General features: G+C 52.0%; 4 protein-coding genes across 4 annotated transcripts; 1 reads left to right on the plus strand and 3 right to left on the minus strand.

The window, feature by feature from the left end:
- Positions 1-3,387: 3,387 nt before the first annotated feature.
- Positions 3,388-5,483, plus strand: PODANS_1_22640 (uncharacterized protein; the record flags this gene model as incomplete). Its single annotated transcript, XM_001906548.1, has 2 exons — positions 3,388-3,748; positions 3,805-5,483. 2 exons carry the CDS (start codon positions 3,388-3,390, stop codon positions 5,481-5,483), a joined length of 2,040 nt encoding a protein of 679 aa, XP_001906583.1.
- A 3,131-nt stretch (positions 5,484-8,614) lies between these two features.
- On the minus strand, positions 8,615-9,979 carry PODANS_1_22650 (uncharacterized protein; the record flags this gene model as incomplete). The annotated part of the gene is made up of 1 exon (XM_001906549.1): positions 8,615-9,979. One exon carries the CDS (start codon positions 9,977-9,979, stop codon positions 8,615-8,617), a length of 1,365 nt encoding a protein of 454 aa, XP_001906584.1.
- Positions 9,980-10,664: 685 nt separating this feature from the next.
- On the minus strand, positions 10,665-12,294 carry PODANS_1_22660 (uncharacterized protein; the record flags this gene model as incomplete). Its single annotated transcript, XM_001906550.1, has 3 exons — positions 10,665-11,725; positions 11,782-12,165; positions 12,228-12,294. The coding sequence occupies 3 exons, from the start codon at positions 12,292-12,294 to the stop codon at positions 10,665-10,667; spliced, it is 1,512 nt and encodes a 503-aa protein (XP_001906585.1).
- A 2,634-nt stretch (positions 12,295-14,928) lies between these two features.
- Positions 14,929-16,118, minus strand: PODANS_1_22665 (uncharacterized protein; the record flags this gene model as incomplete). The annotated part of the gene is made up of 3 exons (XM_001906551.1): positions 14,929-15,199; positions 15,258-15,930; positions 15,989-16,118. 3 exons carry the CDS (start codon positions 16,116-16,118, stop codon positions 14,929-14,931), a joined length of 1,074 nt encoding a protein of 357 aa, XP_001906586.1.
- Between the last annotated feature and the right edge of the window lie 261 nt (positions 16,119-16,379).

Consider the following 16,379-nt stretch of genomic DNA (forward strand, 5'->3'; position numbering starts at 1 on the left):
ACTTCAGCGTCGACACATGATGCAGATGAATTTCCAGGTTCCCACCCACCTCACCTCAGTGGTCCCAGCTTCCGAGTTGTTTGCTCAGATTTGCAGTTCTTTGGCGAAATCCGGAATCGTACACGTCTCTTTTCTCCGCCTGATTCACTGCCAGTTCCTTGCTCGTCCACACAGACTGGTCCGACTGGTCCGACTTCCAGCTGCGACAAGCGAGTAGCGGTACGACCACCACCGGCATCCCGTTTTTGTGTGCTCTCTTGCAAAGCCCATGCTCCAAGGGACTCAAGAATTCAAGGCTACCCATCGGCTCTTTTCTACATATTGGATGGGTATCCCACCCCGCACAAAAATATCGAGTCTCGAGACGCTGGTTACATGTTGTATAGTTCAGTGCGCCCCTAGCCACGTTTGGTGAATTGTACTCGCCGCCGCCCATGCTAATTTAGATTGCTGTGGCCCAGCCTGGCAGTCCCCAGCCTGCCCAAAACCATTGCTAGCAATTGTTTGGATCGGGTCTCGAGAATGAACCCCACGGCAGCTACATGCTTTCCGCTTCGGTATGCCGGCGTCCGGTCGCCTCCATATCGCATCTGTTCCAGGACCAATCCGATCTAGGACTGCGGGCCCTGGCTTCTTCTATGGGGGACGAGGCTGTGGAGTTGTCTGTACCTCCTCGCAGACAGTCCTTTTCGATGTGGATCGAGACTCTCTACGCGTGACGAATGGGATGCTGTCGCGGCTCTGGATACCAGCAATGCTGTGGCACCTTGCGTCTGCTTGCAACATCCGGCGGATACAGGCTTCTCTTCCAATGCCCCGACGTGCTGCGTACAGCCGTGACAGTGACAGCTGGAGCTGTCTTACAACGGCGTGTAAAGGCTTTTGGAAGGGCACCCTTCTCGCTCGGTAACACGTCTAAGACCTCAACAGTATTTTACACATCTGAACTGTGATGCTCCCGGCTGGCAGACTGGCAGTCGGGGTCTCCTTGGACTGGACTGGGCATCAGTCTGCTTGTCCCTGATATCTCCCCAATGATGGTACTGTCTTCGAGTGGCTATGAACGCCAAGTTTGGCAGGGGGTGTCTCGAATACACTAACACCAGATTATGGGGGGCTCTGGTCGTCACTTGAACCGGTAGATTGTCTCGGCATATCCGGTCAATCTTTCAGTCTTGCAAACCGGCCTAGGTTGCTCTTAAATTGGGGGCGGGCCTTTCCACCACCCTCTGCCGGCGCGGCATTGCGAGAACTGTGATCGGCGAGGTCTGCTATGACTGCTGCGATAGGTTCACTTCTCCTGTCCGCCGGCGACTTCACTGGGCCTTCTTCGGGCTCTGTGCATCCGTTTGAGGCACCATACTGTCTGTGTTGGGCAGAACACTGTTGTGTATTGGCTCAGCGGGTGCTCACAGAAGTCGTCGCCGCGGGCTTTGAGCATGCCTAAGCGGCCGAGAGTCGAGGGCTCCATGTAGCCCTAAACATACGACAAGAAGCTGTCGCCTGAGTTTGGGCGAAATGGGGCCGCCCGATCTTCGTCAATGCCGAAGCAGGGTATACAGCACAGAGCTGGCCAGAGGATTGCACCTCTTTCTGGTTCTGCTCACTATCTGTCGCCAGCCTTTGCGCCACATCTTTTTTGAACTTCATCACTTCGCTGGCTGACTTTGACTCGTCCAGTTGACAGTATGTCAAATTTGGGCCGGCTCGCTCTCCCTTCCCTGTCCTAGCCACCTGAAGGGCGATAACAGAAGAAAATATTTTTGTTGAGAGGAAGGATGCCTGATCGCCAACGTGGACAGCAGGTCAGCAAAACACCTGTACTTCTTTCGGACACTTTTTCGGTGCAAACTTGTACAAGGTCAAGCTCGTGGGTTGGCAAGGCACAGTGCATTTGACAGATGCTCTTTTCCGCTGTATTGCGGCGAATCTCGGCGGAGAATATTGCGGAAAAGGATTTGCTCCTGTCTTTCTCTCGGGCTTCTCGAAGAGGCATGGAATATCACGGAATCGAGTTGCAATATGGCCATTTCGATTGGGAAAGTTATGGGTGCCTGGCAGCCCCTCTTGGTTCCTGGGCTGGGATGACTTCAAAGCAATCAATTTGACAGGCAATACGGTCGTCGGGGCGTCCCTCTAAAACAAGTCATCTGACGGCCAATTATTACGCATCAGCAGCAAGAGATCCAAATGCTGACGGGCTCTTCATCCCCTGAAACGAGCTATCAAAACACGTCCTAGCGACAGAGGTAAAGCGGCCACGTGTGTCGAGTCAGTTAATCACTTGGGATTGCGGTGCTAGATGAGACGACGATGATGCTCCCTATTTTCTCTTTGTTACACGCTCACATCGACGGAGTAGCCAAATAAGCCAACAATCTCAGCGGCAACCCTTCTGCAGCCATCCGACAGTCTCCCTCCTGCCCAGGGCTTCTCGAACAAGGCCTGTCCCTGCGAGAAGTTCATGGACCGCACTTGCCTCCCCAAACCTCTTTGTTCTGCCTTTGGCGGAACATGTAGACAACTTCCGGGGGCCTTTTGGTGTTGATATCCACTTGAGGCACAAACACCTCTGGGATGTGTTGTGTTAGCTTCACTCGACTCCAATCTTTCTCGCAGAGTGTCTGGAACCGCAAAAGTTTACGAGGGCTAATACCGAAAACCTTGTTCTTGGAAAGTGTGGCTATCTTACGGCTCTCTCAACAGTGTGTTCCCACAATCCTGCCGCATATCTGGACCTATGATCTCGTGCCGAACATAGCCCGACAGGAGACACAGTCACCAAAACCATAGTGGCACCCCAATCCAGCCGGTCTGCCTCGCCGTCTGGCTCTGGATGTTCCAGCTATTTCTCAGCGTGCTGCCATCGTTTGAACCATCATTCATCGGGCTATCGACCGCCTTTTCCCCGTCATTTCTCACATTTGGGCTCTTGCTCAGGTGAGCAAAGAGCGGTGGGAAGACCAAACAAACCCCTACTCGCCAGGAAGTCGAATCCCTGGATGCCCCGGACAAAGGAATCACATCGAGAACGCTGCGCGGACGAAATCTGTCTCTCGCGGCTGCATGACACTGCGTGCCGGTGGTCAAGAAAAGAAAGGCAACACCCGAGCTCCTTGTTGCTGTGTGCGAGCCTCAAGGGGTATTTACAGGCTTCCCAGCTTGCGAGGGTGCTCTGCGTGAGCTTTGTTGTTTGTAGCCTGAAAGGGAATGGGTTTCCAACATCAAGTCTCTCTCAGCCACAGACGCAAGCACTGTCTGACTTGGTGATTGTGTCCCCTCCAGTCGCTAGGCCTGCCACCCTTATTACCCCTCCCATCTCTCTCCCCAAGAGTTGCAGTGGTAGCGAGCGAGGCACGCGAGACATCTCCACAACATATCACCGCCATGGTATCAGTAGCCTCTCTTCTTAACCCGGAGCCTCCTCGGGCTCCGTTGCCAAGTTCTCGACCCAGTCAATTCGCTTCACCTTCAGCTCGTCCAGCTGTCGCCTTTACATCAGGACCATCACCCGACAGGCCGGGGACCAGGACAGCAAACATGCAAGACGATCCCAGACCAGCTCGACATGCAGTCAGAGGCATGGTCAACTATCCACCGTTCGAGGACCTGGATGCAACCTCGCTCCACGAGGTCCACAGGTTCCATGTGTCAGATCTGCGGGAGATTCAGAGCAACTGCCGCCGGATTCCTTACCACAGCCAAAAGAAAGACTTCTATCAGAAGACCGGGCGAGAAAGCTTCGAAGGTAAACCAACAAGAAGTCCGGACTGCATCGCGGGATACCTGTACTGACTTTGACAGTTTTCGAGTACTCTTTTAGACTTCCCAGGGACAGTCGCCTTCGATCAGACAACACTTACACCGTCATGTGGGATTACAATGTTGGCCTCGTGCGCATGACTCCATTCTTCAAGTGTCTTGAATACGGGAAGGTTTGTTTGTTCCGGTGCTCGGTCCTGGATGAGGAGGGAAATTTGCTGATTACATTAGACTACTCCTGCGAAAATGCTCAACCAGAACCCAGGGCTCAAGGACATTACGCACAGCATCACTGGGGGATCTATTATCGCCCAAGGTATGCTATGCACGAGAGATTACCTACGATAGATATGCTAATGCATGTCGCAGGCTACTGGATGCCATACTCTTGTGCCAAGGCTGTCTGTGCAACATTCTGTTACCAGATTGCAGGTGCCTTGATTCCCCTATTCGGCCCAAGTTTCCCCTCGGAGTGCATTCGGGAAGGTATGCCTGGCTACAAACACATGGTCATCGATCCCGACATCATTGCCAAAGCTAGGCTGGAGGCAAGGCGACTGCTACATCTTCCAACACCACGCAGTGGCCCTCTACTCAGTCCACGCATGTCTCGCAGCGTCAGTCCTCGACCATGTCCACGACCGCCCCGGCTGGCCGCCGAGCCCTACAGCAACCGGATAGACTACGATCGACCGATGCCTTTGAGTCCGCATAGTAACGCAGACCACGAATTCTATGCTGGATCGCCTGATATCTACAGTCGTAATACACCCACCGAATTCATGCCCGGCGGATATGGGACTGGTATCCGTCCACCACCAATGAACACTCCAACAAGATGGACTCCAGTAAACCTTCCACGGCCGTATCCATCGTATCGCTCTGATCCATCTACTGAACGGGAGCAGCGTCGCCCGCAGCATCAACACTATCACTATCCGCAACCGTGGACAAGGAACAACATTGAAGACAAGTCCTACGGATCTCGAGCCAATCCATGGCTCTCGGCAGTTCCACGTATTCCATCACTATACCCTCAACACGCCGTACGGTCCCCCACCATTCAAAATACTACTGCACGACCATACGAGCGTCCCGCGCATACGTTACCACCCATTCGAAGTCTCTATCAAAGCCTTGGTGCGAATAAACGGACATTTGATCAGATCGAGCGGCCTACAAGCAGTCACTCCACGCCCGCAACTGACCAAAGGCCGGATATTAGTCCTTACCCCAAACTCCGTGGTCTTCCTCCCGCCTCGCGATCCCTAAGCCCGAGTATGCAATCGGTTAGGCCGGCTTCGGAGGAGGATGCTGCGCTAACACTGATGCGACTTTGCGAAAAAACGAGCAAGCAGGAGGAGAAACAGGAGCGAGAGCAGAGACAAGATGATGCCATTCCGGAGAGTTCAGGTGTGGGACCAAAAGGCGAGAGCAATACTATTTCCAGCAGTCTGGTAACGACTATCGGCAGTCCTACGTGCAGCAGCGGCGGCCAGACAAGGGTATGGAGCGAGGATGCTGATTTGAAGATGGAGCACGCCAGCACACCGTCATCTCCACATGCTGGTGACGCCAATGTGACTTCCACACCCAATTCACTGGCCACCAGGTCCGTGTCCTCCTCCTCTGACGCCGACGACGAAGACAATGATGATTGCAACGACGATGTAAGTCCCAGGCGCAGGGGAGGGTCAAAGAGGAGGAGGGTTCTGAGCTGATGTGATGAAACTTGGCTGCTGCTCTCGATGTTCATTTTACGCTACACTGCCAGTATTCCTGGGGTTTTGCTCAAGTCATTATCCACTTCATTCTCATCTTCCACATGTCACTACTTCATTTTTACCTAAATAGCCAACACCACCTGCCACGTGGGTGGGATTTGGGGAGCCAGGTCTCGGGCTGGTTTTGTCGAGTATGGATTTCATGGTATGAGCAAAAGGTTGAGGGAAATTTCTGGTGTTTCGAGGCAATGGGACAAGAAAAGAAAAAGGAGGCGCTTCGGTTTGGGGGTTTTTTATCCACGAGGCGGTTGGCGAGCATTGATATTGGAATGTTACTGCTTGTTCTTTGCATATTTTACCTGAGTTCATGGCTATGCTTATCGGTCTTTTCTTGTTTTCTTTCCTTCGTTTTCATAATTCTTGAATATTTGGCATTGCTGCTGGGGAAGTTTTTTGGGTGAGGAACAGAAAACGAAAAGCTAGACGCCGCCGGGCAAACACGAAGAGGACTTTGGCCCGGTGTGTATGTGTGTGTGTATGTGTGTGTGTGTATGTGTGTGTGTGTATGTGTGTGTGTGTGTGTATGTGTGTGTGTGTGGGTGGGTGCTTCTTTTGACAATACCAATTAGATGGGGTTATCTAGCGAGTAGCGAAAGCAAACATACAAACAATCGATCGGTTCTCTTTCTCTGGCAGGTGACAAACATCAGGTAGAACGAATATTGCTTTTTGGACATTCAATTCAACCACCCTCCTAGGTCTGCAAATAGTCACCGTCATAACAAGCTATCAGGCTGTGCTGGAGGCTCAATGAGCAGGAACAAGGAAAATCTTGAACGACATTCCATGACGTGCATGACCTGACATGAGGCGCGTAGGTGTTTAACTGCGGTGGAACACCTGTTTGGAAACCCATCACATAGGTACCTTACCTTGACTCTTCTCATCGGGCCGGGCCGGGGGAGGGTAAAACCCAGAAGAACGATATCCAATGAAGTTCGGCACACAGAACGAATGATGGAACTTTGTGTTTCTGATGCGATGCTGATGAGTCACTGCAAAGGGGTTGGAGTTACATTTTGAACTTGGTTACAGTTGTTAAGAATGGAAGTGAATGGTTGGGGGGACGTGGGGTGAGATGGGGAGATGAGTTGATTAATCGGTTGTACAGATGTGAGATGCAGGTGCTGGGGTCTCACGACAGGATCTTGTAGGGTTATGCAGAGTTTAGTGTCTTGTACAAGTAGAAATAGGAAGTGATAGAGAAGAATGGAGGTGAGTGTCTACTTACCTCTGAAAATGTTGAGGGTACGAGCAGTTTGTCTTTTCAAGCTCTAAGCTCCTGCCTCAAGCTCTAAGTAAGGGAACTGCACAAGTTCTTCGTCCAGTTTTCTTGTCCGCTGTTCGACAGAGCCCACGCCCTCTCAAATTTCGGGTTGAAAACTGCCTGGCAGGGCAGCCAATGATTTGAAGAGATTATTTTTGACTCTTTTAGCCCTATAACAGTTTGTGAGATACGATTCTAGAAGTTTTGGGGTTTACTGGCAAGTTTTGTGCGGTGGTGTTGGAAGCCGTGGCATGTCAACACGAACTGGAAAAGGGGCGTTGCCAAGGTAACTTGCTCAAGTCCGGCATCGCTCCACTTTCATGATATTGCCATCAAACCGCCGAACATAGACAATTTGTGCATTGGAAAAATGAGGAATTCATGTGGTAGAAGAAGCCTTCAGTTTTTTCCATCCCTACAATTGTCATCAGTATATCTGATGGAAGCTTCATCGTGTGTTAGTGGCGCCGCCCCATGCGTCATCTTGAACTACCTTATTTTTAACAACTGGGGTATGGCATGGGAACACTATCGTCGAGAGCTGTGATTGCTTTAACAGGATTGCTATTTATTGGAATATCACTGCGACATGGCGAGTATCGCGGCACTGTTCGGCAGAAATACTCACCCCAGGCCTCAACTGGTGCGTTGACCGGATTTTGCGTCTCCATACTCCCAACGCCTCTTCTGTGTGAGGCACCAATTGTCCGTTTCAAAACCTTAAGCAAGCTCCCACCGTTTGGTATAATATCTCTGGTTGGGACAAAAACCTTTAATCCTGAGCTTCCGTTGTCGCATCCTGCCTTGTGGAACGGACCTCTTGCATCGAATCCACGACATCAAAGCCCTCTCCTCCCACACCTTCAATAAGTCACACGGAATTGGCGCGTGTACTCAAATAGACAACAATTACCACCGAGAATTCTTTGACCGTTAGCTGCGTCCGCAGCCACGCAGCCTTATCGGAGCTTCCGCAGCTCCACCAACACTAAAGGCAGCTGCAACACCCAACATGTGCGAAATCCAAGAACGCCACGACAAGCGATGTGGCCACCTCGTCGAGATGTCCTATGAGTCCTGTAAGTTTCTTCGCAAAAAACATTGCCTCCGTATCGCTCATCACTAATCTCCGTCTTCTACCCTCACAGGCGAAGATGCATGCGGCAACTGGGAGGTCTTCAACTGGCACACACACCTCGTTCGCTGCGGGATGCCCCGGTGCGTGGAGCTCCGCAGGCAAATGAGGAGGTTCCAGAGAACACAGCGACGGATGGCGATCAATCAGTTTTCTTCCTCGCCCAGGGCTCAAGAGTTGCGATCTGATGACACGAAGATGGAGGATAAGGAGGAGCCCCAAGTCGAGCATAAAGAAAAAAGTATGCCAACGCCAAAATCCGCGACTGCGACCGAGAACCAGGAGAAGAGGAGGGACTTTTGGGGTGTTATATAAGAACCGTTTCTCTTGGTTTTCTTGACGTTTTTTGTGTTTTGTTGTTCTCTTCTGTGTGGAAACAGATGCTTATTAGTTCTTAGTTCACGCAGATGTACGAGCATGGAACTTCGAGAAGATGAACATCGACTAGTACAACATCAGTTTGTAGCATGAAATGGCTTGGAAACGAGGGTTTTGTCATGAACACTGACGTGTAGTTGATTGAACTGGTGTAGGTGAATAATTACAGATGGGCGTGCCCGAGAGTCTTCAGTTAGTGGCATAATGATATTGGAGCATTGCCTTTCTTTTTGGGCACATAACCCTCAACTACAGCCTCCTTTTGATGTCACGATCAGTGGGTATCACCTACTTCCTCCCAAGCTTCTTCTCCTTCCAGTCCTTCACCCAGCCCTCTGCCTTCCCCTTGGGCACCACGAAAATCTTGAGTAGATCATCCACAATCTCCACGTTGCCACTGCTCAACACTTTGAGCAGTGATACTTTCTTGCCCACCTTTGCCAACCCTCCACTGACTGTCTCAACGTAGCACTCGACATTGTTCGCCGTGTATTTGTTTTCTCTGTCCCATGGCAGAGGGAACACATACCCAAAATGCTGCTCCAAGCTCTCTGTCTCGTTAAACGCCTTGATGAAATCGCTCTCATAGTCGGCAGGATACAGCAGCATCGTCGGCACCGAAAGGGAACTCTGGGGATCCAGCGGGTCGGGAACAAGCTGGACATGCGCGTCCTCCATGTCAGGCGGCTTCCCGGTCGACCTCGTCTTGATGTTTCTAGCCTCCAGTGCTGCTTTCAACAGCACCTCCTTTCTCCTAGCATCAGCCGCCCTTTTCTCCTCGGCCTTCTTGTGCGCCGTCACTGTCTCGTTCTTGGCGATGATCTCCTTGGCCAGCTGCTGCAGCGCCGCGTTCGAAGAGTCAATCTCTAACCCCCTCGCGCAAGCATCATCCGACTCGACGATCTTGTTCACCGCCAACAGCGCCTTTGCAGACCGGTAAAAGGCCTTGACGTTCTTCGGATTCAGCCTCAGCGCAGCCGCGCAGTCCAACGTGCAAGACCGGTAGTTCTTCAGCTCCAAATGACAAGCCGCCCGGTTGACGTACAACTGCTCCAACAGCGTCCTCTCCTTTTGCGTTTCTTCGGGGTCATCCTCCACCTCTTCATACTCCTCTTTTGTCGCTGTCTTCTCATCCTCCTTGACAACCCCCGACCCATCATTCCCCGCCAACCTCTTCTTCTCCCTCTCCTCAAAAGCCTTCTGCTCCTCCTCGCTCCTCATCGCCACCTCCTGCTGCTTCTGAACCTTTTTCTTGATCCCCTTACTCCGTCTAAACTCCTCCGCCTGCAAGATCTGGACTCCCTTCCCGTAAAACTCCTTCGCATCAGCCCACTTCTTAGCCTTGAAGCACTCATTCCCCTGCTCCTTGAAGTTGAGGCCGTTTTCCAAAGGCGTGCCGTCATAGGCAAGAGACTGCAAAGCGGCAAGCTCCTCGTTCTCTTCAGCGTCGTCCAGCTCGGTCATGAACAGCGGGTGTTTGTTCAAGTCGGCGATCGTCTCCTCGAGCGTCATGCCTGTGTTGACCTTGTAACCGGCTGGCAGGCCGGGGAACATGGTGGAGAGGTCGGCTCCTGCCGGGGGAGGGGCAGGGCCGATTGGGACATTGTTGTCATCCAGCTTGAGGTCTCTGGTGTCGTTGGCGAGATTATCCATTTGGGGCGGTTTTTCCTTTTTTGGATTTTTTTTGGAGATGACTAAGTGAGAGACTTGAAACTGAGCTATTTGCGACCCAGTGAAAAAAACAGCCAGTCCCGCTAAAACGGGTATGTTGGGTTGGCCGTCGACAGATAACCGTAGACAAAAGTCGTAAGCTATACAGAGAAATGTACAAATAAGCGAGCCGTTTGTAGAGAAATTTTTGAGGGACGTATTTCTTCTCTTGCCCAACGCGAGATCGGTTTGTTTCTTCCCGCTCTGGTGGAGTGGCAATAGTGAGGTTGGAAAAATTAATAACCTTAGGGTTAGGGTTCGTCTCGAGCGGGGAAGCTCCTTGAACCATCGTCAACCCTGACACAACCCTGACCAAGGCACAAGCAAGCAGAGTGTCAAGTTCGAGAACAGAATAACAGAAATCTACATTCGTGACCCATATCTACAGTTCCATCTATGGTATAATCCCAATGCTCACCATATTATGCCAGTCGTCGGATATCATAACCGTTGTGAGCGCAGCGCTGTGACGAACAGAAAACAAGAAAGAACCCAAACGCCTCGCCTCGCTTCTATAAATCCCGACCCTTTTCTATCCCACCGCCCATCCATATCACTATCCCCCTGAAAAATATCCCCCATTATAACCACCCTCAATTACTTTAGCATCAAAAGCTTCGCCCACCACCTAGGGTTCAAACCGTTCCTCCTCCTCAGTTTTCCGGGCCGGATACCTCTTTACAGAGAAGCACTGCACCGCACCAAAAACAGCCACAAGGGCACTCCCCCACCAGGCAAGCGCTGTGCAATCCACCCTCTTCCCCATGGCATAAAGATACCCAGCAACGGGTGGTGCGATCATGCGGCAGGCGGCACCAGCACTTGCCGCAAGACCGTTGACCTTGCCCAGCACTGACGGGCTGGGTGTGGCCTCCTTGATTAAGATAAGAAGTAAGGGGTACAGAATAATCGACAAGAAGTTCCGGACTCCGAGGCAGAAGTAAACGGCTGGGTAGAGGAGCTGATCGGGGACGTAAAGAAGGCCGGGAACAATCATGTATGCGATCGGGTGGAGAACCGTCACAATGATGAAGAGCCTATGCACACCTATCCGCTCGGCCAGTGGCGGAAAGATGACGGCTTGAACGACCAACGCGATGATGCCTTGAACTGCAAGAATCATGCCGACAGCCTGGAGAGAGAGGCCCAGGCCGCCGGGGGAGTAGAGCGGGTTGACCGTGCCAAACAAGGCGTGAATAGGAACTCGGTCGTCCTCGAAGAAGATGGGCATAAGGTGATCGTAGGTCATGGAATGGTAGGTGAAGATAGAGAGGGAGACGACGACAGCCATAATTCTCTTGGAGAATATATTGGTGTTCTGCTTCTCGATGTCTTTTGGCTCCTTGATATCTCGATCCCGCATGGTGCCATAGTTTTCGTCTCGCATGTCAACAGCCGGGCGCTTGATGGCGTCTGACGTCTCGATCAGGGGGGTATTCTCGGAGAGGAACGTGTGGTCGGGGAGGGAGATGCGCGGCTGCATGTCGGGATGTGTCTCTTCCAGCAAGAAGTAGCCCATCGTGATGCTGACAAGAAGAAGCGCAGCACAAATAAGATTCGGTAGGAGGTAAGGGAAGCGCTGGAAGAGAGAGCCCGTGGGAAATAGGTGGGGGTACGACTCGTGGGGGTCTGCAAACAAACCCCCTATCATGGGTCCAATGATCGTACCGACACTCCAAACAAACGGCACTGTTACTAGTTAGCCCAGCAAAATTCGAAACAAGAAAGCTTGCGAAATAACGTACTGATAGAGTATGCCTTCGGCTCGTGCTCAGGCTTTGTCACCAGCTCGCCAACCATGGTCTGGATGACGGCAATATTGCCGTTCAAAAGCCCACCGATGACTCGCCCAGCCAAGGCGATCCAAATGTTGTAAGCAAAGCCCACCATGATCATGCTAAACATGGTTCCCACGCATCCCAGTAACAACACGGGCTTTCGCCCAATGCGGTCCGAGAGCCCTCCCCAATACATACCCATCAAGGCCTCCGCAAGAGCGAAGGACGAGATGAGGAGGCCAGCATAGAATGAAGCATCTTCTTCATTTCCAATCTGATACCGTTTGATCAAGGCCCAAGCATAAGGGAAAATCGAGGTGAGCGCAATTGGCTCGGCAAGGCGGACAATTGCTACAGAAAAAGGTTAGATATTCGAAAGCCCCATCTCAAAACGTGGCGGAAAATGAACCCACCGAGAATGAACAGCTGAAAAGCAGGGAACTTCTCCGGGTCGCGGCGACTCGGTGTCTTCAGTGTCATCGTGTGCTGGTGAAGCTTGCAATTTCACAAAGCCAAGGAGACAGGAAAAGAGAGGTTGTCAAGCCGAGAGATTAAGAATGATAGTTGCGTGCAAGGACCCTGTAAACTAGGGTAAACTTCGTGTCGGAGAACAAGAAGGTAGAAGAGAGACCACAGAGAGAGAAAAAGTGGCAAACCTCAACAGCGAGCATGAGAGTGGTAATATATCAGTGGGAGCAACTCTAGCCCACTCACTGTCTTCTGAAAGCTGTTGACATGGCAAGAAACCAAGAGCGGGAAAAAATTATGGACCCTTTGGCGCATTGATACGTCTGGGACCAGGCGTCGAACATTCCATGATGGCTGTAGTGTTCCAGACACACGGTCCGGCTACTATCAGTTGATAGCTAATATCCTACCTTGCCGCGTCTTCCCTGGGGGGTGAATATCGAAGATCACCTTTCTGCAAGCGGCAGTGACAGGGCCAAGACCGTAGAAAAACGAACGCGGAAGCTCTTCCGGTGCATGTTGCGTGCTTCACCCAGCCATCGGAGAAAATGAGCAAGGTAAAGACACGGAACGAGCCAAAAGAGGTTGCGCAGGAAAATATCGATTGAGAATGGTCGGTAGCTCGGACCGTGGGTGAAGAAGGCAAACTGAGCAAGCTTGTGAACCCTGTGCTGATCTGCTGGGATGGACAAAGGTGAGCCGAAAGCTGTCTCCACAACCGTTGGTTGGCCCTAACGTCGAACATGCTGGTGCTGTTGAGCTCTGGCCAATCAGAAGCTTTCAGCTACTGTGGGGAACCCTTCCACTGCAGCACTGCAGCGGCGGCAGGCCACCGCAAGGAAACTCGCTCCGATATCAAAGTCTTTGTGCGCTTGAATCCTGCAAAAATCTCGATTTCTGTGAATCATGGAAATCCTCGCATTGGTTGGCAGCCAGCAGCATCACACACACCATGGCTTCTTGGGCTTGCTCTCTTGTCAGAAATCAGTTCGCTGCAGTGATAAACCGATGGGCATCCATTACCTAGGTGCTCGTCGAGAGAGACACGGCCCGTCGTCCGTTTCCTTATCAGTTGGTGATCTGATAACGTTCTTATCTCGGTCTATCTCGCTCGGCCACGCACGACAATCCAAATTCTCTCACAACAGCCTGATTACTACATTGCATACAGCCAGTCAGTCCATGTTACGAATACTCTTCCTTTGGGTCATCTCGATGATGATCTATTATCGGCCGCAACTCGGCAGCTTCGACGGCGCCAAGGTTGACAGCGGGAAGCGGTGACTCGGTCAAATGTTTGTTTGGCCTCCTTAACGCCGCTTAGAAGAATGCGACAACGCCATCCGGCCTTTTTTTCGTCCCAATCTTGTGGGTGTCATCCACCACCCGTTGAAGCAACCTAAGCGTGCGCCGACACCGGGCTACTGTTTCGGTGGCCGTGCTGTCAGGACAGTTGTCGGTGAGCAACTATGAACCCCTGAGGATTGGCACAAGCTACACAAGCAAGCGGCTTCCGACTGCAGTGCTGTGACGCTGCAAGACAACCCTTCGTATGACGATTTCTCGCCCAGGCGCAATGGCGAGCCAGAGCCTTATCGGCCTGCATCTCCTCGCAAGCCGGATGAACCCTAGCTCTCTGCCTGCTAGCCCGTCACCTCTCCTGCAGGTCACATCGACTCGCATTGTCTCCTAAGCCTTTGCATATGCCATATGCCGGCTTGCATCCACTGGGCTCAACTCGGCCAGATCCTTCGACTCACTCATCGTGAACATTATGAGGACGTACAGACTGTCCTACTTGGTACGCAGGAAGTCACGAACTAACAACTGGACATATGGAAGAGACGTCACACCAATGTCCCCCAGATAAGATACAGACAACACCGCAACACCTTGCTTCTGAACTTGCAGAAATGGCAAGCAAGAGCTTTCATTTCCGAGTAGATACTGATCTATCATGACGGAAACCTGCATCAAGCTTGCTTCGCTTGAGCTACATGCCGAGATAAGGAGGGCCGCTGTAACCTCTGATCGTAGTGTACCCATCGGTGCCCAAGCACCGGACTCACGAAGCTACCGGCCTCGTCTGCTCCTTGTACCCGAGCAGCACAAGCTGAGACTGACTGCCGGGTATGGCCAGGGCAAGTCTAGCTAGGTTTCATCCCGTGTGTCAACATAGGAGCCCGTTATAAGCCTCCCGTTCTCCCATGCTCCTACCTGGCAGGCTAGTAGAGCATCAGGATTCTCGGTACTTCCAAGGCATTGAGATGTCGGCAGCCTCTGGCTCAGGTGGAAGGAGCCCGAGATGCTCTAAGCCATGAAAGACTCGACTGATGACGTCGTCGGAAAAAACTTCGTCAGCGTAGGCCGGAACGCGGAAAAATGTCGCCGGAGGTCTTCTCCATTTACAGCACTTTTCTCCCTCTTCAAAGTCACTGATCGCAGCAGAAGCATGCAAACCTTCGTCGGCTATCCTTTGGTCGAGTTCGGTGCGTCTAATACAGGCTTTCTGAAGCGTCGACGGCCGAACAAGACCCTTTGCGGACCGCGTTTGCCAGCTGCGGCTGTTAAAAAGAGCGGCGATGCTAATGACATAACAGTACTTAGTATCTCCTCTCTTGACCATGTCATCGGATATGAAACTCACTAGTCCACGCGTATGGAGTAATGAGCCCTGTACCGCGGCCTCTTCGTATGATAGTCCCAGTTCAAGCACTGGCACCATGCGATACCGTCTTGAAATGTTGGGTTGAAATGCCACCCAGGAGTCCAGTTGACTAACACCGGCGTCCAACCTCCAAAAATTGACGCGATCAAACTGTCGCCCAGTTCCATTTCTAGATCCCCCCCGTAGAACGGCTCGTATAAACGTCTGTTCATAGCCCGGAAGTCCTGCCAGTAAATGACATGGGCAAGTCTGCTTCTTCGTCAGCACGTATTCACTGGATCTGGGCTCTCCCTCCGGCCCGACTCACTCATGAAGCATGGTAACAGCAGCCATAAACGCCGTCCTGCAGTATTCCTCCCGACCTCGTCCCCCCATCACCCTCAGGTCATACAACCTCCTCGCGAACGGCCTCATGAGAAGCACCGTCAGAGTCCTCCCCTTTTCCCCTCTCAACTTGGCTAGCTTGTCATACTCAATGATCAAGTCAGGCAAGTCGATCTTGTGCTTTTCCCCAGGAGTGTGAGGATACCGGGGTGTATATCCATACGCCCGTTTGGTGTGTACAATGCTGTCATCTAAACTCCATCTAACCCGGCTGGTGAGCTCCTCGCTCCGAAGCTTCTCGGCAGCAAGCTGACACCAGTACTGGCGCATTGCAGGTGTGGCCCAACGGGCTTTGTGATGGCGGACAATGACCAAGGGGGTTTTGTCTTGGTCCTTTTGCCGGTCGTTTTCGACAAAGGGGCGCAGATAGCCGGCGTAGGAAGGGGAGAATATATCCTCTATGAAGAAGTCTGAGAACCAGGGCAAGGCCTCACGCTCGAGGATGCGGCTGGCGAGTAGCAGGGGTTGGTGGAGTTCCGGGATGAGGACCTCATCGGAGGGGCCATCGTCGCTGGGTGTTGATGGTGCTGGGATCCAGTTGCTGAGGATGGGATGGACTTCGCCAGTGAGGTCACACGGGGAGGTGATGTTTGTTCCTTTGACGAGTCAGCACTTTTAAGCTCGAGGGCAACGAGAGGCAACGCAAATTCTCACGAATGGCACCGCACAGTTCCAACTCGGTTTCGTCCCAGTCTTTGCCTTCGCCGTGGTTAGCTGGCCCCTCGTCGGAGCCATAATCTTCTTGAATGGCCTCATCAGGCGGTTGGTAGTATATATGTGACATTGCAGTGGTGATTGCTAGACATCTTGGTGATCGGCAGGGGGCCTGTCAGCTGTAGATTTGATGTTTTACAAGACGGGCGGAAGTCATCAAGGTTCTTTGTTGTCTCGGATAGCCCAAATCCAAGTGGAATGTGAGGTGCGGTCAAACAATGCCGTGCGCATCTCTAACCGTTGGCTCACCAAGCGAGCAATGGTGGCGTTGATCCCTCCTTGTTCTGAAAACGGAATCTCCGTCTCTAGTAATTTCTTGATTATCTTCACC

Source organism: Podospora anserina, chromosome 1, assembly GCF_000226545.1.
Source record: "Podospora anserina S mat+ genomic DNA chromosome 1, supercontig 6".
NCBI classification, from domain to species: Eukaryota; Fungi; Ascomycota; class Sordariomycetes; order Sordariales; family Podosporaceae; genus Podospora; species Podospora anserina.